Here is a 26858-nt window from a genome sequence, read left to right as displayed (position 1 = left end):
ATGATGCGTAAAACGACATAATTACTCAAATCACACGTATCATAAACCAAACGAGTCCTCATAAACAGTTAATTTTAGTATACACATAACATTACAAATTTTACACGGGCGTATTTACACGTCACTCTCGAAGCAGCGTGATATCGGTCATAAGAGATCTTTCGGAGACGTTCATCTCATCAAATCAACCACGTTCAGGAGTGTGGTACGATAGTTCAGCCAAATTAGGAAAAACAAAAACACTTGCTTGGTGAGAAAAATATCCTCGCCTATCACGTGCTTCAATCACCCCACGAATATTGAAGCATTTTCGTTGCTCCTATTTCTTTTTCTCTAATTAAATATCTTTATATAATTTCCCGAGACGGCTTGAGGCTTAGGTCATTGAATATCAACCATATTTCCCCATATATATATATAGAACCGTTGCTTATTCTTGGAGGCCACCACCACAGTTCACACTTTCTTTGTTTCTTATTGAGTTTTTGGCTTCTCACTTCTTTTTTTCTTTCACACTCTCAACGAAGTGATTTATAACAGTGTTTAATTGAAATTCCAAACATGGATTGGGTTCGAGGAGACGCTGTCGGACGAGGAAGCTTTGCTACCGTTAGTTTAGCTATTCCAACGACGAATTACAATCAGTTTCCGTCTCTAACCGTGGTTAAGTCCGCTGACGCTCAAACCTCGTGCTGGCTCAGAAACGAGAAACACGTGCTGGATCGCCTAGGTTCGTGTCCGAGGATAATTCGCTGCTTCGGAGATGACTGCAGTTTCGAGAACGGCGTCGAGTACTACAATTTGTTCCTCGAATACGCCGCCGGCGGGAGTCTCGCCGACGAATTGAGGAACCACGATGGCAGGATTCCCGAGCCTCAGGCTCGGGAATACACGAGGGACATCGTGGAGGGTTTGAGCCACGTGCACAAAAACGGGTTTGTTCACTGCGATATAAAGCTGCAGAACATCCTCGTATTCGAGGACGGAAGGATTAAAATTGCGGATTTCGGCCTCGCGAGGGAGGCAGGGGAGAGACAGGGGAAGAAGAGTGAATGCAGGGGGACTCCGATGTTTATGTCGCCGGAGCAAGTGACCGGCGGCGAGTGTGAATCGCCCGCGGATATATGGGCTTTGGGATGTGCAGTTGTGGAGATGGTGACCGGGAAACCGGCGTGGCAGGTGGAGAATGGGTCGAGCATGTGGTCGCTGTTGCTTCGAATTGGGGTGGGACAAGAGGTTCCCGAGATCCCTAATAATTTGTCCGAAGATGGAAAAGATTTCATTGAAAAATGTTTCATTAAGGATCCTAAGAAGAGGTGGAGCGCAGAAATGCTATTGAAACACCCTTTTCTACTCAACGATGACACTGTTTCATTTAAGCGCGTTCATGAGTCGCCCAGAAGCCACTTTGATTTCCCCGATTGGGTTTCTAGCGTGGCGAATTCGCTTCCCAGTTCGCCGGAATTTCAAGAAAAGTGGGGTTTTGATGATGAGTTCTGTTCGCCGGAGGACCGGCTCCGGCAGCTTTTGACTGTTAATCGGCCGGCGAGTTGGTCGGAATCAGATGGGTGGAGTAGTGTTAGGTGAAATTGGGGGTTTTCAAGATTGTTCAACGAAATGGTTCGATTTTGATTATATTCAGATTCTTTGATTTTTAATTGTTGTAAATTGGGTAGGATATACATACATACACATTACATTCATGATTTGTGAACTGACTTTGATGGAAGAGTTTTAACTTGTGCCGGTTGTGGCCCGTTGTACAGAGGCTCATTCTGCCGTATAAATACCATGGTTTTGCTTTTACTCAGTTGTTTCTGTTTTCTTTTATTTTATTTGGGGAACTTGGTTTTGTGAGGGGTTTGAGGGTGTTTTTGGTTTGGCATTTAATAATCAAAATTGAGGTCTATCTCGAAATTTGGTAAATCGCTCTTTTGGTTAAGATGAACCAGACTTTCACTTAAACCTCTCTGGCTGTATTGCATGAAAAACGTTAAACCTAAATCAAGTCACATTAAATTTAAATTTATAAAGTTAAGTTTAATCAAATTCTATTCTATTTATGAAATTTGTCTAATTTTTGGTTGAATAAACTCTATTCTATTTGATTTTTACATATAAAAAAAACTTTTCTCTATTTCAAACACACACTTAGTTTTACTTTTACGAGCGTGATGTATGAATTGGGGTGAGGCGCAAGCTCGTGGGTGTAAAAGCGTTGACATGATTAATGAAGGCATGATTAGGTACATGTTATGGGATAAATGAGGTTTATAACTTTTGTGTCGGTTTGGTCGGCGTCAAACACCCGAAGTTCATATTTTTGGCTTTAACTCTTTGACATATATTCGATGTGAATACTGAATGGGTAAAGTAATTCAATGATTTGGTGTTGGTAGACGCTGTTTTTTTTTTTTTAAATTGTTGATTCATTTGACTTAGTTGGGTTTAAATTTTAGAGTGAGAAATGAATGAAAAAGGCAATATGGGAGCACCTGGGCCTTCACGGTGTCCCATGCCAGCGTGAAGACAGCTCTTTTCAGCATATGGAAACAACACGGAATTTTAATTAATTATAGTGCTAAAGAATACAAAAAGAAAACCGAGTTAGGAATTTAACATTAAAATTAATTTGTGTTGGAAAAAAACCCTATCAATCCGTTGTGCAACTGTACCATCTAAATTAATGTCTTGTAAATCTTGTGAATAGAATCACACGTATTGAATTATTAGGTAAGATATAAAGAAAGGAATCGACCATTACCAAATTCACAAAAAACTTTATAGAATTTTGGCAACGTAGGAGTGAAATCAAAGTATTCTAGATTTTCTTCTGGTGGGAGAGGGCATATGCATCAGATCGTAACAACTAGACCAAAAAGTAAAAGGTCAAATAACAAACTCCCATATTCGTATGCATGACTTGTACAAAACGAGAAAAGAAAAAGGGGAAAAAAATTACAACACTCAGCGCAATGTCAGATATTTGTTTGATAAATTGTTTATGAATTATGACAATCTTAACAACTGTGCTTAGAGTACTGATTAAAAAAGTAATATGAAAGACTTTTTTAATGAGACACATTAAAATATGTTTTTCTATAGTTTTTAAATGTGTATTCTTATATGATTTCTAATTAAAATTTTATCGTTTAATTCCTTAATCAGTATTATAAGATACTAGGTAGACCTATTGTTTATTTTTGGTCATCTAAAAAAATCTTTCAAGATCGTAGAAAGTAAAAGTCAAGAAGGAAAACCCTGTCTAATTAAATAAACGATATGAATTAGTTAGGAAAGTATTCGACTATCATAAACAATGGCCACGATTTTTCTGGGCACCAGAATGTGCTTTCTTAAGCAGTATTATAATCATATATCAATATATTATATTCCCTAAATTTGTCTCGCCCAGCACAACTTGAGTTAATTAGGACTTGGACCTAATCTCCGAAGTGATAGGCTCATGTGGCAAATATTTATAAGGTATTTAAAATGCATTGCTCGTTTTTGTCTTTTTGAGATTTTATCGGGTCAGAACTGAAGTGAAAGTGTTGGGTTTTGCCCTTCACTCTTAAGTAAATATTTATAAGGGATTTTCTAAATTCGCATTATTTCAATTTTACACATATATTTTTACATTAGAAATTCAAATACATTAGAAATTCAAATTCACATAATTCTTGTGACATTTTCTTTTTGTCTGTAACTCCTATGAAAACCCGTAAGTAAGGGTGAGAATAGAACAGACCAGACTTTAAAAGATCTAAGTCTAGTCTATGATGAATTTTTGAGATTTGAGTCTGACATATAGTCTATCAAAGACTTTTAGTTTGACTCAGCCTGCTCTTTTTAAAAGTCTAGTATGGCTTGATAGTCTTTTTAAAAGCTTTGTTCACATTAAATCTTTAATATTTCTTCATGGAAAAGGAGGAGAAGAGCTAGTAGGCTTTCACCATGAAAAAAAAATATATGCATGAAAAAGAGAAGGTAAAAAGAAGATGAAATAAAAAAATGTTAAAGAAATAAGAAGATGCAAGAAAAAATGGTAAGGTTTTGAAGTTTTACCTCTATCAAAGCTTGAAGTGAACAGGATATGATGTTTGTTTATCTAGAATAGGAAAGTTAAAAGGAAAAGGAAACCTAATAGGAAAATCACATGTTAAGAAAGCCAATAAAAATAATGAAAAATATAAAAGGATACATAAAGATTACTTACTTATTAACACAACGTTCTAACCAACTGAGCTAATTACATTATAAAATAAATAATGTTGTTATATATAACACTAAAATTTTTAATGTATATTTAATGTGCATGTAAATTTAAATAATAAATTTTGTGACAATTAATTTTGATATAAATCATATGAATTATTAAATCTATATATTTTTTTAAAAATAAAAAATATATACTATTACAAAATTTAATATATATTATTGATGTGTCATTAATTTTTTTTACTATTATAAAATTTAATATATATTAAATTTTGTAATAGTAAATATTTTTTATTTTTAAAAAAAATATACAGATTAAATAATTCGTATGATTTATATCAAAATTAATTGTGCCAAAATTTATTATTTAAATTTACATGCGCATTAAATATACATTATAAATTTTAGTATTATGTATAGAAACATTATTTATTTTATAATATAATTTTCTCATTAGCTCAATTGGCTAGAGTGTTATGCTAATAACCTAAAAATTACATGTTTGAGTTTTGCTTGGGCCATTAATTTGTCACAAATATTTTTCAAAAAAAAAAAATTAAAAAAAAGCCTGTTGTGTTTGGATTACATTTTATATAAATGATGGTTTAACTTAATTGGAAAGTAATTTTTTCCACTTCTACTATCATAGTTTGGGAACCAGAATTAAGATATAATAAAATTCAATCGGTATTTTGTCAAATATGTTATTCCTAGACCAAATTGAATTTAATTTGAGCAAGCAATGTATGCATTGACCGTGTTTATTTTGTCATTTAATTATAAATCTATAAGTATGATGAATTTATTAATTTTTATAATAATTATTTTAAAAGTATAATTTTTTATTAATTAATAGTACAATATTTTAATACTAATTATGTATAAAAATTAAATTCATTTTATTTACATTTTCCAACTATAGTTTAGAATCCAAAAATTATAATTCACACTTATTTAGGGAAATAATTTGTATTTAATTTTCATTATATACAAAATTCTCTTGATTAAATGATAATCAGATTCTGCGAATAAAATTAATTTCTAATACAGTAGATTAAAAGATATTTGTGATCTTTAGTCCAAGAAAAAAGAAATATAATTCACTCATGTACAGAGAAACTCAAGATTCAAGAGGGATCACCAAAAGCAGTAACATGCACTCGTAAAGTTGTATTCAGATACAACAAATAATCCTATACACCAAAAGAAGAAATGAGCCCTTGGTTGAGTTGGCGGCAACAGACCTAAATTTTGAGCGGGCAAGAAACATGTTAGCCCACAAAGCAATAATCAAATAGTGTGTTTTGCTTTGGACACCAGCCTAACTACGGATACACCCAACAAAAATAAGATGAAGCGGTAAAAATATACCTAATCTTTTTTTTTTTTTTAAAGCGTTCCCATTTTTCTTTTTTCCCTGCCACTATAGTACTCATCTTCTCCCTTTGCGTCCGTTCTCTATCGCACCTCAACCTCCGCCATTCATGATGCCGTTGTGCCATTGCTGTTCGTGCTGTCATTGTGCCGCCACTGTAGTGGCCTTGTCGTTGTCCATCATCATCGTAAGTGGTTTTGCTCCTTCTTTTTCTGCGCATTTACGATTGGGGGATTGGGGATCCTATAAGGCATACGGATTGACAATCCGTATGCTTTATACGAATCCTCAATCCCTATATTTACTTTAATTTATTTTTTCAAATTTAGTTAAAAAATTTATTTTATAATTATTTTAAATAAAAATAATATTTTTGTTTAATTTTTTGTAATAAATAAATCTTGTTATAATTTTTGGTGTAATTTTAATTAATTAATTAAATTTATTTTTTGAAGTTGATTTTTATTAAGAACTTAAGTAATTTGATTATTTTAAAACAGATGTATATATATTATTATGATTTAATTATTTTTAAAAAGTAGTAGTAAATTACAATTTATTATATTTGTTATTTTAATTACATAGTTATTGTAATTTTTAATGAAGAACTTAAGTAATTTTGTTATATTTTATATTTTAAAAAGTGTTTTTTAAATTTGTTAGATATTATAAATTTCAAATGTTTATTAGTATATATTTGACAATTTAGTATTAAATATTTATATAGAACTATAGAAATAAAAAAATTTCATTAGTAAAAAAAAAATTTTAAGTTATGGTGATAGTAATTTGTTGAAAAATGAAATAGTTATTTGTTAGAAATAAAAACCAAAATTGTAGCTATTTTGGTCATTACTTTAAGTTTTTATTAGAATTAGTGTTGTCAACTCTATATATTTGAAAAAAAAATTCTATATGCCTTTATCAATATATTAAAGTAATAAAAAACTTAATGAAAAATAATAAAATTTTTATTTATGAATTATTAAATTGGGATTAATTGAAGTATTGTTTGAACGCTTACATAAATTATTATGACTCTTTTAATGTGCAGATTATGGTTAGAACCAAAAGTTCGGGTCGGGCTTTAGGAAGAGTTATAGGAAGAGCTCTAGGGAGAGAAGTCAATCGTGATGCAGATGATGCCCCTAGCGGCGAAGGCCCATAGCATCCATACGTAGGCAACAGGAAGCTGCACTTGTTGTTGAGGATGTTCACAATATGGATCATGCAAATGACGAGGTCCATGAACAACCTAAAGAAGCCACTGCTGATGATGTGGCAACTGATGTCGAGGGTTTTCCAGGTAGACCACACGACACATCAGTGTTGCAAGATTATGTTTATCATGTGGCCGCGAAAGTTTGGAATGGAGAGGTATTTATAATTTTAAATAAATGATATTTTCGTAAGTAATTGTTATTTTTGTTGAAATGATTTAAATTATCATTTTCAGGAACATCCTGAGCTAAAATTATCCTCCTATGGAAGGAAGGTTGAAAAATTTGGCAGGCCTGCCCTAGAGATCGAAGGCTTAGTGGCTGCCACATGATTAAGTCCTCTGATCACATGTTCGCTGGACACTGGTGATCAGGACTTATGTCTACTTTCGTGGAGAGGTGGCATAAGGAAACCAGTAGTTTCCATTTGTCGGTAGGAGATGTGACTATCACCTTGGATGATGTGGCGTTGTTGCTGCATTTGCCCATTACAGGCACGTTCCATACTTTTGAGCCTCTTCATGTGGACGATGTTGTCTTACTCTTAGTCGAATTGCTTGAAGTAAGTGCTGAAGAGGCAAGAGCTGAGATAGTACAATGCCATGGGGCATATGTTCGACTATCCTGACTATGAGACGTATATCGAAGCAAATGTGATGCAACATAGTGGACTTTAGCTGCTCGAGCGTATTTTTTGCATCTTCTTGGTTGCACACTCTTTGCTAACAAGAGTGCCACAAACATTCATGTGGTATTCTTGAACGCATTTCACGACCTGAAGCAGAGTGGAAGCTACACATAAGGAGCTGCTACACTGGTGCATATGTATGACAATCTGAATGATACATCAAAGAGCATGACCAGAAAGCTTGCAAGACATCAAACTTTTACAGGTAATTTGAAATTTTATTAAAAAATTATTTTTAGTTGTTTACTCTATATTGGGAATTGTGTTGAATTTATTTGTTTTTAAAATATGTGCAGTGTTGGATCTACGAGCACTTTCCTTCTGTTGGTTCTGCTGCTGCTGTTGAGGGATTATGATGAGAGAAAACCACATGCCTGTCGTTGGAAGACTGGGAAGGCATTACCAGTATCGACGTATTGTAGGCGTTTGGATAGATTGACGTCTGGTGTTGTATGCTGGATTTCGTATGGTGACCACCATGCATTCAGAGAGTTTGAAGTTATCTCTTTATTTTCCAGACATATCAAATGGGGTCTGTCTATTGTCATACACCGACTGGAGAGGATTGTACGACAGTTAGGGTATGTGCAGACCATTCCTCCACACCTTGCTGCTCCTTCTCTCTGTATAGAAGACATTGATGATAAATGGATTTAGTTTTCTAAATACATTGTACCAGTGGGTCAGATATGTGTAGTGCCTGACCAATATTCACCGGACTACATGGATTGGTTCTACTTGATATCTCATCCCTTCATGAGTCCGGCATAGCCTGGGGATCCTCCTAGACACCCGCCCGTGCAGCACCATGACACATTTGTTGAACTAGATGTTGCTCAACATCTAGTGGCGGCAATGGCTATGGATGAACCACCTGAAGATGCACATGCTGGTGTAAAGCAGCCTCGACATGCAGTGGTAAAATATATTTTCAAATGTGATTGTTACTTAATTTATGTGAACATTCATTAACCCTTAACATTTTTGTGTTTTCACCATTTCTGGAGGAGCATACATAAAGTTTAGATCAGGGTTAACAATTTCTCGAAGTTTACTCTCCAAAGTAACTTTGCCACAAACATCAAGCTCTTCAAATTGCTTGGATATGGTTTCCATCTCTTCGGTTATGCTCACTTGGGGCTCAGATAACCCTTGATCTGAAAAACTTAGCCTCCGCCAAAACATATGGATTGTCTCAAGTGGTATGGTACCAACAACATATTTGGATAGCTCACATGCACATGGAAGACTGTGTGTAGTTCTCATCACACATTCACAATGAGAAGGGTTTTTGCCAGCATAATGTACACGCTCAAACTCAACAACAATCTGATTTAAAACATACCTTGATACCATGTCAAGTAGTCTCTTGTATAAGGTAACTTTAAAAACATGTCCAACCATATGTGTACTTGTCTCAAAAGATGCCTTAATTTCAGTGTGTTGCAGCGTGATCATGTTGTTCATGGCTTCCTAAACACTACATAGGTCTCCAAGACTATTTTGTAGTAGTTTCTTTAAGGACAAATGAGCAGACTCAACCCTGCATATGAAATACACAACCAAGAGAAGAAACATTATTTTTTAATCCATTCAATCGTAAAACCTGACAACTACATAAATTTAAAATTTTCATACCTGTTAGTTGTTGTATTTTCTAAGTGTATCACCTAATTTGTCTAGGCTTTAACAAATCTTTCTTTGTGAGGAATCACCCATGTTTGGTTAACATAGTCAACAAACATTGGCCATGGTGACCAAACAATTTAAAACTTCTTAAGGCACTCATCGAACTGTTGCTCAGAAGAACAATCCACCAAACTCCCCCAGGCTTCCATTACATAATCCCATGCATTTTTTTGACCAACAAGGATTTTACACTTTGCCTTCACATTCTTATCAATGTGAAACTGACACAAGAAATTCGTAGCCTCAGGGAATATAGTTTTCACTGCATTCATCAATGCTAGATCTCTGTCGATAACAATAACTCCAGAGAGTGCATCATGATTGAGGAAAAGACCTCGAAACCTTTGTAGAGCCCAAACAACATTATTCTCATGTTCTCCCTCCAAATAGGTAAAGTCAACAGAGAATGTCATCCCTGTTGGTGTCACACCAACAATATCAAGTAACGGTAGCCTGTATCTGTTTGTTTCATAGGTAATGTCTATCAAAAATATCAAATTATAGGCATTGGTTAATTTGACTGCATCGGGATGACTCCAAAATATGTCATGCACAACATCTTCATCATTTAATCTATGCCAATGAATATACTGATCTCGTTCAAGAAGCTTCATTAGTTGTTACATTTTAGTATTACTACCTCTTATGGAAGAACACTAAGTATTTCTTGCATTGTATATTTGCTTGATTGTTGTATAAGTATTGACATTGTGCTCCTTCAACGTTAGAAGAATATTTCTTGGTTTCACCATTGACTTTGTCATATCAGCAACAATGATCTTCTCATCCTTAGTCAGTTGACCAACATATGGATGTCCTACTAAAGACTTCGCCAATTCATGTTGTGACTCACACAAATTAAATTCACCATCCATCCTTCGCCTCCCACAACTAGTTTTGCACGCAGCTTAAAGAGACACCCACATTTTCTACTGTCAGTACATGTTCTTACCAAATCCTTCTTCTTGGCCTATATTAACCACTCATTTCACAACCAATTAAAATAAATGAGGTCCTTCCTCTAATATCATTATTTGTGTTTGACCTCATAATTACCGCCACAAATCCAATTTCATAAGCAACGGGTCGAACCCATTGCAGAACATCATCACAAGTAGCAAACACCTACGAAATGCAATCCATACAAGTTTAGTCTTCAATGAACATTCATTTAATTACTTTAACCAAAATTAATCATATTAATACTTGAGAAGTATTGAACGCATCATAACAATCAACGTGTTTTTCATTCACACCACCTTCGTCTTCATTTTGGTCATTCATATAAACTTCTTCAGACATTATACTATCATACATCCACTGATCTTCGTCCATCTTAACAAAACATTTAAAAATTTCAATGACAAACAAAAAACTCCTAACCATACCATAATTATGCTATCATATAATTTTCGCATTTTTTTTACTACATTTATTAATATAATACATTAAAGTAAATTAACAATGAAAAAAATAAATTTTTATAAATTTTTTAACCCTAAATATCACTTTCTTACTATACAAACTATAACTATCAAATGAATATTCTGATTATATCTATTTAAAAGTTTTATAATTATCAATTCTAATTTTTTCTAATTAAACAATTAAATACTTTTTTTAAAAAACATATAAATTAAAAACAAAATTAAGGATTGCTAATCCGTAAGAAGCATGCGGATTAGCAATCCATATACTTCTTATGAATTGGTAATTGTATGAAGCTTACAGATTGTCAATCCGTATGCTTCTTATGGATTACTAATCCGTATGAAACATACGGATTTTCAATCTGTAAGTTAAATTAAATTTATGAATTATCAATCCATAAAATTAATTTAACTTATGAATTATCAATCCGTAAGTATAATGCAAAAAAAATGAAAAACTTACCTTCGCCGTTAACTACCAAACCAACCATCGCCACGACCATCACTTGCCGATCAATCACCAAAGAGGCCACAAGAACGAACGATAAACTCTCATGGATATCAATTCACGGAACAAATGGAACAAACAACGGTGAAGGACAAATGAAAACAAGCTTGGACGAAAAATGAAGGAAAGTGCTACTTATAACACAGGGGTATAATGGACATTTTCAAAATTTTGCTGGGTGTACCAGCAAATTTGCTGGTGCCCGAAGCAAAATCCTCAATTAATCTGTAAAGATTGATCCAATTCGAAGCCCTGTTGAACAAGTCCAAGTGAAAGATGGGCCATGTAAGTCTGTGTACGATATAATCAGTATTTCTTGGTGTTCGTCAATTTGTAGCACTGAACTAAGTGTAGCACATGTGTGTTCTCCATGTAATTTTGATCACAATCAGTCTTTAATGAAAAATATATTTGTAATTTTTTTTATAAATTTAACATTTATTTTAAACTTAAATTATATTCATTTTATAATAATAGCAAGTTATTGGACCAAAGAGTTTGTAGGTAATCAATTTTGTTTAATTTTTTTCTTTGAGTAAATTACATTAACTATATCCCTGAAGTCTTGTGAAATTACAAAAAATTTTCCTACTTTTTTAGCATTTATGGTAATCTCCATTTTAAAAAAACACAAGTGTAATATTTTTTAAATAATTAAGGGGTTAGTGTAATGAATTTGTGTCATAATTGGGCTCGGGCCAAACCTAGTCGGGCAAGCTTAACGTTCATTGGATCGAAAGTGAAATTAAAAAGCGGAGTTGGTGGGAGTTACTTGCTGCACCTCAACAATTTCTTACGTACCCCCTTTTAAAGTTTTAATTTTAAATTCTGGAATTGTACTTCTTCTTTTAGAGTTTCTTCTCTCACCACTAAACGATCTCCTGAAATCTCAATCTATGTCTTCAACTCTGGTACCTCTATAATTAAAATGAAAGCGTATTGTGTTATGCAAAAAAAAAAAAAAAGGAAAAGAAGGATATGGGCCAGTGATTTGTTTGTATTTAAAATTTACCACAATGACAAGTTAGGAGGATATGTTAGGAACAAAGGTGGTGGATACCAAAGTTGGGAAGAAATCAAGAAGTCTTGGTTCGTAGTATGCAGCAACTGTGATGATTTTCAACCTTAACCTCGGTACTGTGTGGTAATCAAGCTGTGGGCATTTAGTCTTCCAAGAGCCACCAGGAACGTGATTCATGAGAAGTGCCATCCAAAAAGAAAGAGATTTTAGAATCAAATGACTTTCAGATTGACTAATCCAAAACTAAAAATTGATTATTCTATATTAATTAATTCAGAATAATCAATTTCTAGTTCAAGGTTAGTGAGTCTGTAAACTCTCTCCCTTATATAATACTTATGAATTAATAAATCCAAAATACGTGTTGAATGTCAAAAATCCATTCTAGAAAACAAAAAAATACTTATGGATTTAAGAATCCATAACCAATAAATTAAGACATAGAAATGCTATGGATTAGCCAATCCATAATACAACAAATCTATTTCAGAAATATCAAATTGCAAAGGAAAAAAGTACTTGCTCAAAGAAGGGGGCAAGAACTTGATTGTAGCTCAATGGTGATGGTGATCAATGGTGGTGGTGGTAGGATTAGGATTCATGGAGAAAGAAGAAGAGAGGATTAGGTGGAGGTGAGGGTATTTTTTGGCTTTAGCTTTGTTTTAAATTAATAGGAGGTGCATGATGAGTTTAATGAGGTGCGGGAAGAACAACCCAGTTGATGATAACACTCTGACGGAACCCGAGAACCCTCCCACCAGACCCACGAGAAGAGGCACCAGGCCCCGTTACTTAGATGAATACGTAACCTAACACACGTGAAGTTAGTAACCTGTACACACGTGAATAATCAAGTATTCATGAGCACGTGCATAATAGGTGAGCTGTTAGTTTGTTAGTTTGTTAGAGCCGTTATCACGGTTATAGCCGTTGAACGTGTACTACATACAGTGTATAAATACTTAGCTATATCATGCAATAAAGGAACAGAAAATACATTTCCGTAACCAGTTTGTTAGGAGGTGCCTTCCCTCGAAGAAGGAATAAGCTCTCACGTTTCTCTCTCCCCCTCCCTTATACCTAACATTGGTCCGACCTCCGTTACGCCATTGCCATGGCGGATCATACCACCCGAAAGACAACTACGGACAGGTTAGAGGAAGCAATCGCACGACTCACCAGTAGCCAAACCTCTCTCTCAAACAAATACTCAGACCTCGCCGGAAAGGTTGATTCCATTCTGGATCACCTTCGTCTTCGCGAAACCTCTCATAACCAACCAAACTCCAACCCCTCGTTCAATCATCGTCACTCGATAAAGCACGATATACCAAGATTTGATGGACGAGATCCTTTAGGATGGATATTCAAAATCCAGCAGATGTTCGATTATCAAAACACGCCTGAAGAAGAACGAATCACGGTGGCTTCGTTCTACCTCGACGGCGCCGCCCTGAGCTGGTACCAGTGGATGTTCAGCAATGGTTTTATCACGTCGTGGACAGGGTTCCTGCAAGCATTGGAGTCTAGGTTCGCTCCTACCTTCTACGAAGATCCAAAAGGGGCTCTCTTCAAACTGTCGCAACGAGGATCAATTAACGACTACTTAACTGAATTTGAAAGGTTAGCTAACCGTGTAATCGGTCTTCCCCCGCCATTTTTACTAAGCTGCTTCGTCTCAGGTCTCTCACCGGAGATCAAACGCGAGGTGCTAGCCTTACAACCAATCTCACTACCGCAAGCAACAGCTCTCGCAAAGCTTCAAGAAGATAAATTGCGAGATCGACGTTCAGCTTCTTCTCGTCCTTTCAACCCTCCTCCACCTTCCAATAACCCTTCCAACCCATCTCCGAAACCTAGACAACCATTTGTGCAGCGTACTCCCGAAGAAATGGCATTCAGAAGAGACAAGGGTCTCTGTTATAACTGTGACGATAAATGGCATTCCGGTCACCGCTGCAAGGGCAAAATCCAGTTGTTCATTGTTGAGAACTCAGCCTCAGACCTCACTGAACCCGATACAGTAGACACTTCCGATATAACTGAGCCCGTCTCCGACGACCCCGAAACTCACTCTTCTCATGTCAGCCTCCATGCATTATCCGGTCTTTCATCGCCGGAAACCTTCCGTCTCTACGGGACGGTCAACCACGCACGTCTCACCATCCTAATTGACAGCGGAAGCACGCATAACTTCCTCCAACCTCGCGTGGCGCAGTTCCTCCACCTTCCTACAAAGCCCACCCTCCCTCTCCGAGTCCTTGTCGGAAATGGCTCGGTCCTCGACTGCAATCAGGTATGCCCCAATACCCAGCTATCTCTTCAGGGTCATACTTTCGAGATTACCTTCCACTTGCTTCCCATTAGCGGCGCAGACGCAGTCCTGGGTATCGAATGGCTGAAACAGTTTGGCCCAATTACCACGGATTACTCAACCTCCCTCATGAAGTTCACTCATTCAGGCCACGATATCGAGCTTCACGCCGATGTTGAAACTGGACCAGAACCAGCCTCAGCCTCTCAAATCAAAAGACTCGTACGTATAGGCTCCACCTCAGCACTCTTTCACTTATCCATACTCACCGCGAGCCCAACTGAACCTCCACCATCATCTCTTTCCCACCCAATTCCGGCAATTAACACTCTACTCCACCAATACCAGAAACTATTCCAACCTCCCTCCACCCTCCCTCCACCACGCCAAGTTACACACCACATCAACCTCCTTCCCGGAACCTCTCCAATCAATGTGAGACCTTACAGATACCCGCATTACCAAAAATCTGAGATCGAGAGGCAAGTCTCTGAGCTCCTTTCCTCAGGATTGATCCGCCCCAGTACGAGCCCGTATTCATCACCCGTTCTCCTCGTGAAAAAGAAAGATGGAACATGGCGTTTATGTGTAGACTATCGGGCCCTTAACACAACCACGGTTCGTGATCGATTTCCTATCCCAACTATCGACGAACTGTTAGATGAATTGGGAAGCGCTTCTTGGTTCTCAAAATTGGATCTCCGGCAAGGATTCCATCAAATCTCCATGCACGGGCCCGACATCGAGAAAACCGCGTTCAAAACCCACCATGGTCACTATGAATACCTGGTTATGCCCTTTGGGCTTAGTAATGCCCCTTCGACATTTCAAGCTGCCATGAATGGCCTCCTTCAGCCGTTCCTACGGCGTTTTGCAGCCGTCTTCTTCGACGACATTTTAGTATACAGTGACCCACTACAGGCCCATATCGAGCATTTACAAGACATCTTCAAGGCTTTGCTACGTGACCAGTTCTATCTGAAGCAAAACAAGTGCTTGTTCGCCCAAAGGAAGCTTGAATACTTGGGACACCTAGTTTCCGGCAACGGAGTTGAACCCGAACCATCCAAGGTGCAAGCTATGACCCAATGGCCCACACCTTTATCTGCCAAGGATCTTCGTGCATTCCTCGGTTTAACGGGGTTTTACAGGAAGTTCATTCAGCATTACGCCTCTATCGCGGCTCCACTTACCACGTTACTCTGCAAGGACGCGTTCGAATGGTCCTTAACCGCACAAACCGCCTTTGATCAGCTCAAAAGGGCTATGACAAGTGCCCCAGTACTGGCCCTTCCCAACTTCGCAGAACCTTTCGTGGTGGAGTCCGACGCGTCGGCTACTGCCATGGGCGCGGTGCTTCTGCAACAAGGCCGTCCAATAGCTTTTTTCAGTAAGCTATTTAACCCTCGTCTGCTCCTTGCTTCTACTTACATAAGGGAACTACACGCCATAGTTGCCGCGGTCCGAAAGTGGCGGCAATACCTTCTGGGGAGGCCCTTCACAATCATGACAGATCATAAGAGCTTGAAGGAGCTCATGACCCAGGTCATACAAACCCCCGAGCAACACTACTACCTATCCAAGTTGCTTGGGTTTGACTACACAATCCAGTACAAGGCAGGCAATACTAATATCGTCGCGGACGCTTTATCGCGTATACCACCAGATTCCGGCCAAATGCTTCTTCTGTCCGTACCCCACCTTGACTTCATGGATGACATTAGAAGAACCTTGCATGATAATCCGGAGTTCCAACAACTCCTCTCTCGGGTTCGTTCCAACCCTTCTGATCACCCTGGATTTCGCATTCACCGGGACTTGATATTATTCAACGGACGCATTTGGTTGAACAGGGACAACCCTAGCATCCCTTCCCTTCTACTGGAACACCACTCAACCCCGCTAGGAGGCCATCTAGGTGTTACCAAGACCACACATCGTTTGGAAACAAGCTTCTTTTGGACCGGGTTGTGCCACGATGTCAAGCAATTTATACGCGAATGCAAGGTATGCCAACAAACTAAGACTAGCACCAAACGTCCGGCAGGGCTCTTGCAACCATTACCGATACCGGCAGGGGTCTGGGAGGACCTGTCAATGGATTTCATCACCCATCTGCCATCATCGCATGGATTCACGGTTATCTTGGTCATTGTGGATAGATACTCGAAGGCAGCACATTTCGGAGCCCTACCCACCAACTTCTCAGCCTTCAAGGTGGCGTCCCTCTTCCTTGATCTCGTCTGCAAGCACCACGGCTTTTCCGACGAGCATCGTCTCCGACCGCGACCCAATCTTCCTTAGCTCCTTTTGGCGAGAGTTATTCCGCCTCAGTGGCACCCGCCTCCGCATGAGCACGGCGTACCACCCGGAATCCGACGGCCAGACTGAAGTCATGAATAGGGTCTTGGAACAATACCTGTGTGCCTTCACCCATTCACAACCTTCAAGCTGGTTTCGATTTTTGTCTTTAGCAGAATGGTCATACAATACATCTCTGCATTCCAGTTCGAAACTAACACCTTTCGAGGTCGTGTACGGCAAAGCACCTCCATCAGTTCCCCATTACATCCCTGGAATGACCAACAACGAGGCTGTCGAGTCTCTCATCTCTTCTCGTCAGCAGCTTCACACAAAGCTACAGCACCGTCTACGAAAAGCATAAGAAACAATGAAACATTACGCAGATGCAAAACGGGAGGATATAACCTTCGCCGTTGGGCAGTGGGTATACGTGAAACTCAAGCCTTTCCGACAACGTTCCGTCACGGGGTCACAACACTCGAAATTATCCAAACGTTTTTTCGGGCCTTTCAAGATCACCGCACGGGTTGGTGAGGTTGCCTATCGTCTTCAGTTACCGGAAGAATCACGTATCCACCCCGTCTTCCACTATTCCTTGCTACGCGCCCATCACGGACCTCCGCCACCTTCTTCGGACCCATGGCCCCTTCCCGTCATTGGTCAGAAACCCGTGCCGCAACCTCTATGCATTCTAGATACCAAGCTCGATACATCCACTTCCCCGCCTACTTCACTGGTTCTCATTCAATGGAAAGGACAGCCTCCTGAAGATACGACTTGGGAACCATGGCACCATGTTCGTACTACCTACCACCTTGAGGACAAGGTGGTTTTTGGAGACGAGGGAATTGATAACACTCTGACGGAACCCGAGAACCCTCCCACCAGACCCACGAGAAGAGGCACCAGGCCCCGTTACTTAGATGAATACGTAACCTAACACACGTGAAGTTAGTAACCTGTACACACGTGAATAATTAAGTATTCATGAGCACGTGCATAATAGGTGAGCTGTTAGTTTGTTAGAGCCGTTATCACGGTTATAGCCGTTGAACGTGTACTACATACAGTGTATAAATACTTAGCTATATCATGCAATAAAGGAACAGAAAATACATTTCCGTAACCAGTTTGTTAGGAGGTGCCTTCCCTCAAAGAAGGAATAAGCTCTCACGTTTCTCTCTCCCCCTCCCTTATACCTAATAGTTGATTACTCAACTGAAAATGAAACTCATAATAATTTAAATTTTTGTTACTTTGAGAAAATTTGTATTTTATTTTCATCTTGTGAAAAATTCTTTTAAGTTAACCACAATCGAACATAATTATTCTATGATTCAATGAGTTAAGGAACACCCATAGATTACAAAATTTATATTAATATATTAGTTTTATTTTTGAAGATTTAATATATTAAAGTTTATAAATAGGTTTAAATTTTTTAAATGAAATCTCTACTTCAATACTTATAAATAATAAAAATGTGATTGAGAAATCTTTCTAAAAGTAAGTAAATCAATTTTTTTTTGACAAAAATTAATGATTTATAAAATCAATAAATAATTTTGATCACTTATGTATAACTCAATCATTGTTTTACCTATAATTTTTTTTACAATAACATAAAGTTTAAACTTAAAATACATTGTCCAAATTACTTAAATTTCTCACACAACCAGAAAGACTTAAATGTTATTTATAAAACTTACACTATCCAAATCATAATTTAGAATTTTAAATTGTAATAATCCAAAAGGTTGATGTAATGTTGTAAAGTTCTCCTAAGTTCATATAAGTGAAAATAATCTATTTAGTAGGAGAATCCGTGATCGATTTCTACTTTCTTTAAAATTTTCTTAGAATAATAATCGTCATACATCATGAAAGAGATTAATTTTTTATTTAATGAATTAAAAGATACTCATAATCTCTGAATTAAGAAAAAAAATTTAAATTACAATCCAATCACGTACAAAGAAAGTCAAGGTTTTAAAAAAAAACACGCAAGATTCAAGGAGCGATAAAAGCAATGATGTGTGTACTTGTGCGGATGAATCAACCCTCGGTTGAGTTAATAGAAAAAAAAACATCTTTTAGCTGGAAGAAACATAGTATGGGTAGCCATAATAAAGCAACAGGCAAATAATCTGTTCATATTGATTTGGTTTGCAGCAATCTTGAATCAGTCCATGTGAAAGATGGGGCACATAACTATGTGGCCCAAAAAAGATCTATGTACGTAACACTGTACCAAGTGCAGGGTAGCACAGGTATGCATTTCATGCAATGATATATTTTTTTAAAAATTTAATTCGATATCATATAATTATAATATTTATATATCTCATTCAATCAATTCAATTAGACTTTTTTTAGTGGCCTTTTAATTACTTTGACGATAATTATATTTGTAATTTTTTATAACTTTAAATTTATTTTAAATTTTACATTTTAAGTTGTTGCATAATAATTACAAGTTATTGATTAATATTAAAAAATATAACTTTAAAGTCTAGTTCAATTAGAAAATCAATGAACTAGTCAAGTATAACTTATCAGTCCATTCAGTTATAAAAATTAGGTGATCAAAGAATTAGTAGAGAACCAATTATGTTTACTTTTCGAAGTCTTTAATTTAGTTAAATTTTCTTTAATCAAATGAAGATTCACTACCAAACTAATATTTTCTATTATTTAATTTTATTATCATTTTCTTATTTTAAAAATTATTTATAATTACTAATTTACTGGATAAATTAATAATTTGATCCCTTTATTTATTTAATTAATTTAACTTGATCCCTTTATTATTAAAAAGTTTAATTCATCCTTTAATTTTAAAAATCAAAACAATGTAGTCCTTTCTCCTCATTTAAAAATATTTATTTATTACAAATTTTAATTATATAAAAATAAGCATGTATAATGTACAAACATTTTTTTTAAATAATCTGAAAAATATCGCTTAACTTATTTATTTCATTACCCCCTCTATAAGTTTCTTCATTCCTAAACTGCCAGTATTCAAAAGTTCGTAACATTATTTTAAGACACTTGTGGTACATTTAAAATAAATTATGAGACATCGTAGTACATATATTATTCTGGGACACTTGAAGAACCTGTTTTTGTTTTCTTTCTCAAAACAATTTTTTAATCTAACTTTTCTAAATGAAAGTTCATATTTAAAATTTTCGAATAAATCATTACTTGGATATTTATTATAATTATTTTTTATAGGATATATAATATAATCATTATATGATTATTTAAAAATTTATTTATTTATAATTTAATATTAATTCATTACATATCCCCAAAAAATAAAATATTAATTCATCACATTATATATTATATAATATTAAAAATATATGCTTCAAATCAATAGATCGTGATCTAATATTTTCCTCAAGTCAATTACCGGCCTATTATTAAAACTAGCTTTAACTATTTTTTAGTTTATCAAATTAGATCACTATTACTTTGTTCTCCAAATTTAAATTTATTTTTTTAGTCTCTAGATTTTGGAAATTATTTTTTATTTCTTCTTTACTTAAGCGATTAGTGACGGACAAAAGAGGATTATTAGTCATTCATCCTAATGAAACCCTGATTTACGGATTCAATTTTTAATTTCACAACTGAGGAATCAATTTGGGGCTCTATGAAATTGAAAAAAATAAAAGTAAAACACGGACCCAGGAGATATGAAAAAAACAACACCATAATCTTGGGAGATTGATAAGTTGAGAATGATTCGGTACAAATAATTTTTTTATAAGAACTCAAGGTTTCACACAAAAATTGAGAGAAACAATCTCTTAATTGTGTCAATTTCATACAAATTATCAACCTTGTTTTAAAGAGTATATTTATAACTCCTACTAACAATCCTACCTTAGGCCCAAGGCTTGATAACTAAATTTAATAATTAGAAGACTTAAAAATAATAGCAGAAAAGGTAGCGACCCGTTACAAGTCCAAAAATAGACTTAAAAATATAATTAAAAACAAAAACAAAACTTATTCTAAAAGTTGGCTAAAATAAATGAGCTTTGCTCATTCTTTTCTTTTCTCCACGATAGAATTTAGTCTCTCGCCAAACTCTTTTTGCAATCTCTTACTCCTTGCTCTAGTGATTGGTCCATCCATGTTGAGCCCACTCAAGCCAAACTCTTCCTCCTTGTATAGTCCTATATCACTTTTGTCTCTCTACACTGAATGGATTTACAACAACTCTCTACACTGAATGGATTTACAACAATTGGAGGCTGCTCATGAATGAGAATCCTAAGAATCGTGAACGCTTCTTGCCAAACACGTTCTCGGGCGAGTCTCACCCTTACTCACTCACTAGCTACCCTTTTAATCAATGAATTATTGCACCTTACTGAAGTTGATATTTTAGTTCAATCTTGTATCTAGAGGGAAACCTTGAGACCAAAGTTTTACTTATACGATAAATCGGTGTTGCCTGCTGAATTCTTGAAATTGTTGTTTATCAAAAGGATAACTCCTGAATCTATGTTATTTTTCTTTTTGTCTTGTGTTAATTTGATTGACACTCAATTTGTTGTTTTAAATAACTCTACTAATTTTGTTATTGCTCTTTCTAACAAGAGTTATACTCATGAATATTTTTATTTATTTACTCAATTAGTTATTTAGATCTAACATGCGTGAAAATGATTATGGCGTTTATTTTTTTTGAGAAAAAATGATTATGAATTATTAGTGTAAAAAGTTTTAAAAAGTCATCCAATTATAACTTATCGTATATAATAAGTTTGTTGAATTTTAAAATAATTATTTTAAAACAATTCAAAAGATGATATATGATTGGATTATACCGTAAGTGTATAAGTGTTAAATTCTTTTTTTTTTTTTCACAATTTGTAGTAGTCAAGAGTCGACACAAATTGTGAATCTAATATTCCCCGTTTGGTGCAAGTTAATGACTTATCTGTAGATAGAGAGACTAAACACACACACACATATATATATATATATATATATAAAATTTAATGAATAAAATAATAAATTTAAATTAAAAACAAAAAAATCTAATTTAAAAGACTAAAAACATAATTAGGCCTTAAAAATACTAGTAGTATGTATGTGCTATGCAGAGGGGGCAAGGGAGAGAAAAAATGGAGGGTGATTTGGTAAAAAAAAAGAAGAAGCAGAAGGCTCAAACTGCACATTAAAGTGGCATGTGGTGGCTGCTGAATGGTTATTATATAAGTCTAGATACATTACATTGGACACCTTTTACACTGTTCTTTAATCACTTTTAAAATCAAATCAAATATAATATTTTTTATACTATCCAAGCTTTTGTCTTTTACTTTAAAAACAAATCAAAGACAACCTCAGAATCTTCAACTATTACAAGTTTTTTTCCCGCTTACCTAAAGTTTACATGTGAACTAAGTAACGTGTGAAACATATATACAGCATTCTTTAAACCATGAATAACATCAAATGAATTTTATATAGATAGTAAAACAATAAAGCATATTGTATTCTATTATTTGACCCAACAATCTACTCTCTCTTTGGGTTGGGATACAATACAATTCCCAAATTCAATATTTTATTTCTTGTCTTGACTACCGCAACTACGTACTCCGGGATACATTAGATAGGAAAAAAAGGAAAGAGAAACTGAGATAGTAAGAAAAATATTAAAAATTAAAAATAATAATTTTATCTTGAGCTGGGAATTGAGCCACCGACTAGATCCAAACTACCCTTTCGGCTGTTTCATGGAAATTTCGTGTAATGCAACCATACCCTTAAATTTACCTTATTGTTTGATTTCATTAATTAATAATAATCATGTAGCTGACTTTACTGGTAAGTGCATTTCTTGACCAGTGAAATGGCCTTGCCCATCTTCTTCGGATCCATAACGATGGAACACTCTATTTTCTTGTAGAACTTTGGCTTCACCAATTTGCCCAAAACATAAGCCCTAGACCGCACCATCACGCTCAACGTCAGTGGCACCGGTTCAACCGGTTTACCGTTCACACTGTTCAGGTTTGCTCCTCCTCCGTACAGTGGTATATGACTCCCAATCACCATCACTCTAACAGATCTTTGGCTCTTCCTAGATTGATAAAACTTTGGCATCTGCGAATTAATCAAATTAAATCCCACGTTATGTATAATTATAATAATACAACATTTACAACATATAATGATATTAATTGATTGATTGAGAGAATATTTATGATTAACTTACAGTTCCAGTGGCTAGAGTAAGTTGATAATAATTGAGATCCACGGGAGTTGAGGTCACATGGACCCCGAAAAATGTAGCGGTGTTACGAAACGTCATTTTCACAGATGAATTCATGGACACCAAACTTGTGGCAACTCCTGACATGTCCGCTCCGGCTTGTATCACGAATTGATCAAAGGTTATACTCTGCCAAATTAAGATCATGAAATCAGTAAATTAGCAAGAATTATAATAATTAAATAAATTTAAAAGTGAACCAACACGTCGTTCGTAAGGTTTCGAGATCATGCTTTAATAAGATAAAACATGCCAGGAGATACTTTCCACCTATACAATGATGACACAAGTTAAAAGTAGATCAATAGGGTCTAACTCAATTTTGGGTTGAGTAATATGCATAAGGAGTTATAAACTTTCTAATAACTTATTTGTGTTTTGATTATTGTGGATAAAAAAAATTGACAAATAATAAAAGAAGAACCTTGAGAGAAATGGCGGGCTTTTGGGGGCGACTAGCACCCCAGAGAATGAGGGAGAATGCGGAGAAGAGGAGGACGAAGCCGATGACAAATGCTGGGAAATAGCAGCAACGAGGGAAGCCACGGGCATTGTCGTGAGCATCGATGAGGCCCTCCTCCTCGATGGCATGGAACTGGTCCTTCCAGGGCCGCCACGGGCCCTTGCGGTTGTTGCCCGAGGAGCTGCTCTTGCGCGAGCCAGAGAAGCGCGTGGAGGCGGACTCGCGCGAGTGATGGCCCAAGGAGGAGTTGGAGTGGGAGTGGGGCGGGGAGCCCAATGGGCTCTGCAGCGGACTCGAGTGAAACGAGTTCGTAGTCTTCTCCCCGTCGTGCGATGAGTCTCGCGACGGGCTCTGCACATAGTACACTGCCCGTCGCGGGGATCGCGTCGGCGAGGACTGCGTGAGGCTGCTAACCTCGGAGTCGGTCTTGGCCAGCATTGCCATGTTGTCGTTGGGCTTCATTGTGATCTGAATTGGTGGGTTTGGGTTTGGGTTTTGGGTTCAGTGAGAGAAGAGAGAAAGAGAAAGAATAAGAGAGTGGAGTAGTAGTGAAGAAGAGTGAGGACGAAGAGTGGTTCGTGTCATGTTACCCTGAAGGGTGTATGCAGAATCTTCATAGCGTACTTGTTGGGGCAGATAGGGCCATTACTGGTGATTTTTTTCTCTCTTTCTTTACTCTTTACCAAGCTTTTCCTCGTGGCACCTAATTAATAGCAGAGGAAGCTGGACTTTGTCAGATGCTATGCATTTCCACTTGTTTAATTAATATATATATACCATGTCAAATTAATAATATCATATGTATGTCAGTGATACGTAATTTATACCATTTCAAAATATTCTTTAATTTGTCTTATTACATAAACATAGTTTTTTTTTTATAATTTTTGTAAAATTTGAATTATTAATTTTTTTTAATCTTAGAAGCTTATCTCCCATAATAATTTTCAATTTCTTTCCTCCTACGCTACGTCCTAACATCTCAACTATTTTTATTTTCGAATATTTTATTTATTTTACATAAATTAAAGTTTTTTCTCTCACCCAAATCTTAGTCATTCCACTTTCACAAATTAAATCAAAACATTTTATCTTGAAAATAACTTTGTTTGTTCAATTAAGTAGTTACATATGTATTATTTCTATAGCTTTCTTTCTTTTATATAATGAATTTTCATTCTTCTAAATTAATTATAAATTTTTAATTTTTCTATTTTAATATATATTTTTTTAATTTTACATAAATCAATATTCATATTTTCTTAATTATGATTTAAAATGTTTTTCAAATTTATAGTCTTTAGAATTTTGTTTAAGTTTAAAATACTTATATAATACACAAATTGCTTACCATTTTGTTCCATATAAAATGCGGTATTAAGCTAGTATATATATATATATATATATATATATATATATCGGTAGCAAGCAAGACTCATTCTTAAATGCGATGGATAATTGCTAGGAGAGTTGGAAGCTTTTCATCCACCTTCCTGTCTTGCTTTACTGCTACTTGTTCCCTCTATGTTTTGAAAATATGATGTAAGTAGGGATGTGTTTAATTATCTCCTCCCATAAATGGCAGCAATAGTTAGAGATGTGATTTGATTTATGAACCTTCTAAGATACTTTGACACTAAAGTTAACTAACACAGGCCAATCAAAACAATAGAGTGAGTTATATGTAATTAATTGACAAGGATGGCGTCCTTTATGTATATAATATTAATAATTTCCCATAAGATATATATGTTGTTGTATTGAATGTATGAGAATTAGGGTCCAATATAAATTTTGAAAATAAATGTGAGTATGTGACAAGGAAATAATTTTTGTGAAGATTCTAGGAATTAATTACCAAGTTTCATGAGTCGTGGGTCTATATTAGGTTTTGGATTCAATACATAAAAGAAGCTTAATTACATGTATAATTTATGAGGCATTTTGATTATGTGAATTTGGTTTCTTAATAAGTTTTTAGAATAAATTGTAATTTTGATCTTCCTAATTTTATAAATTTATGATTTTCATTGTCCTAAATTTTAATGGTAAAATTAAGTTCCCTAGTTTTGAAAATTGGTCGTTTTTGATACTTTTGTCACTTGCTTTACCGTTAGAATATGAAGGTTAATCAATTAATCTATTAGACGACATATTTATTAGAAGGTAAGTAGTTAATAATTAAGATTAGTAGGTTAATTAAGTTAATATTAAATTTATTAAAAACAAAAATTGTGATGAAGGCTATGTTGGAGTTGGGCATCTTAATCCTAACCCTTTCCTTGTTCTTCATCACACACAACATCCGCAACCAAACAACTCAATCTAGAACCCAAATCTACAACAAGGATCGTCAACTTAAACCAAACCCACACCTGACCCAAGCATTGTGCCACCTGGCTCAGGCTAGGTCTACCCTCGACATATCACACTCTCCTCGCCAGTGCCCAATTGAAAATCGAAATCAAACACCCATAAATCATATATGTCTTCACTATTATCATAAAAAATCAAGAACGAATAAAACAGAACACCAAACCAAACGTCTTCAGATCCAAACACAGATCTCGCTTTAGATCCAAACTCAACCTCTGTCAAACGTATCTTGCTTCTTCAAATCCAACCTCTATCCAAATTTAGATCTCGCTTCTCGGTACAGAGGCCATAGATCTCATTCTCTAATTAGGTCATTTCTAGTTTGTTTCACTTACAATTAGATTCTTCCATCATGATTTCATCCAATATTTAACGAAATTAGAAATGTATAGAAAATTGGACATGACGTGACAGTAAATAAATACAATATACCTACTATAAAACATAAAAATATTTGAATTATAATGACATAAAAATTATTCTCTTCCTATATATTGTTGCGTAAAAAATATAAAGTTAGTCGTAATATGTTTTGGCCAGCCTTGCTTAACACGCATGATTCCAAATAATGATCAAATGGTTTATGCTAGTATATAGAAGGAGTATCTGCTCCTTGGCTATGGGTTTGTAAGTTTCTCCAAGAGTGCTCACTGTAAATGAACAAAGAAGAATAAAGAAAATGAAGGAGAAGATTTGCATGAAAATAAAAATGGAAATCCTTAAACGAAGGGCTATAAATGAAAACAGTAAAGAAAAGTTGTAATGCAAAAAGATAAAAGGCAGAAAGATAAAATGCATGATAAAATAGGCTTCTTCAAATTAATTGATTTTTCTATAAATAAGTGCAAGGCCTATTTATAGGCTATAAACCCAAACCCTCTAATGAACTAAATTTTTCTACTTGACAACTTCCTAGAATGTGGTTTGGGAGTCATACAACCA

At 35.5% G+C, this 26858-nt stretch overlaps 3 protein-coding genes across 3 annotated transcripts; 2 read left to right on the top strand and 1 right to left on the bottom strand.

The window, feature by feature from the left end:
- The first annotated feature begins 438 nt into the window (after positions 1–438).
- On the top strand, positions 439–1810 carry LOC100798607 (mitogen-activated protein kinase kinase kinase 2-like). Its single transcript, NM_001254074.2, is given in 1 exon segment — positions 439–1810. A coding segment is annotated over 1 exon segment (1026 nt). The 5' UTR covers positions 439–561; the 3' UTR covers positions 1588–1810.
- A 15327-nt stretch (positions 1811–17137) lies between these two features.
- Positions 17138–17710, top strand: LOC102662485 (uncharacterized). The gene has a single exon (XM_006601442.1). The coding sequence runs from the start codon at positions 17138–17140 to the stop codon at positions 17708–17710; it is 573 nt and encodes a 190-aa protein (XP_006601505.1).
- Positions 17711–22273: 4563 nt separating this feature from the next.
- LOC100798077 (uncharacterized) lies at positions 22274–24281 on the bottom strand. The gene is made up of 3 exons (XM_003550013.5): positions 23502–24281; positions 23021–23206; positions 22274–22908 (listed from the first exon to the last, which is right to left on the bottom strand). Exons 1-3 carry the CDS (start codon positions 24000–24002, stop codon positions 22624–22626), a joined length of 972 nt encoding a protein of 323 aa, XP_003550061.2. The 5' UTR covers positions 24003–24281; the 3' UTR covers positions 22274–22623.
- Between the last annotated feature and the right edge of the window lie 2577 nt (positions 24282–26858).

Source organism: Glycine max, chromosome 17, assembly GCF_000004515.6.
Source record: "Glycine max cultivar Williams 82 chromosome 17, Glycine_max_v4.0, whole genome shotgun sequence".
In the NCBI taxonomy this organism is placed as follows: domain Eukaryota; kingdom Viridiplantae; phylum Streptophyta; class Magnoliopsida; order Fabales; family Fabaceae; genus Glycine; species Glycine max.
This window is presented reverse-complemented; position numbering and strand designations above follow the sequence as displayed.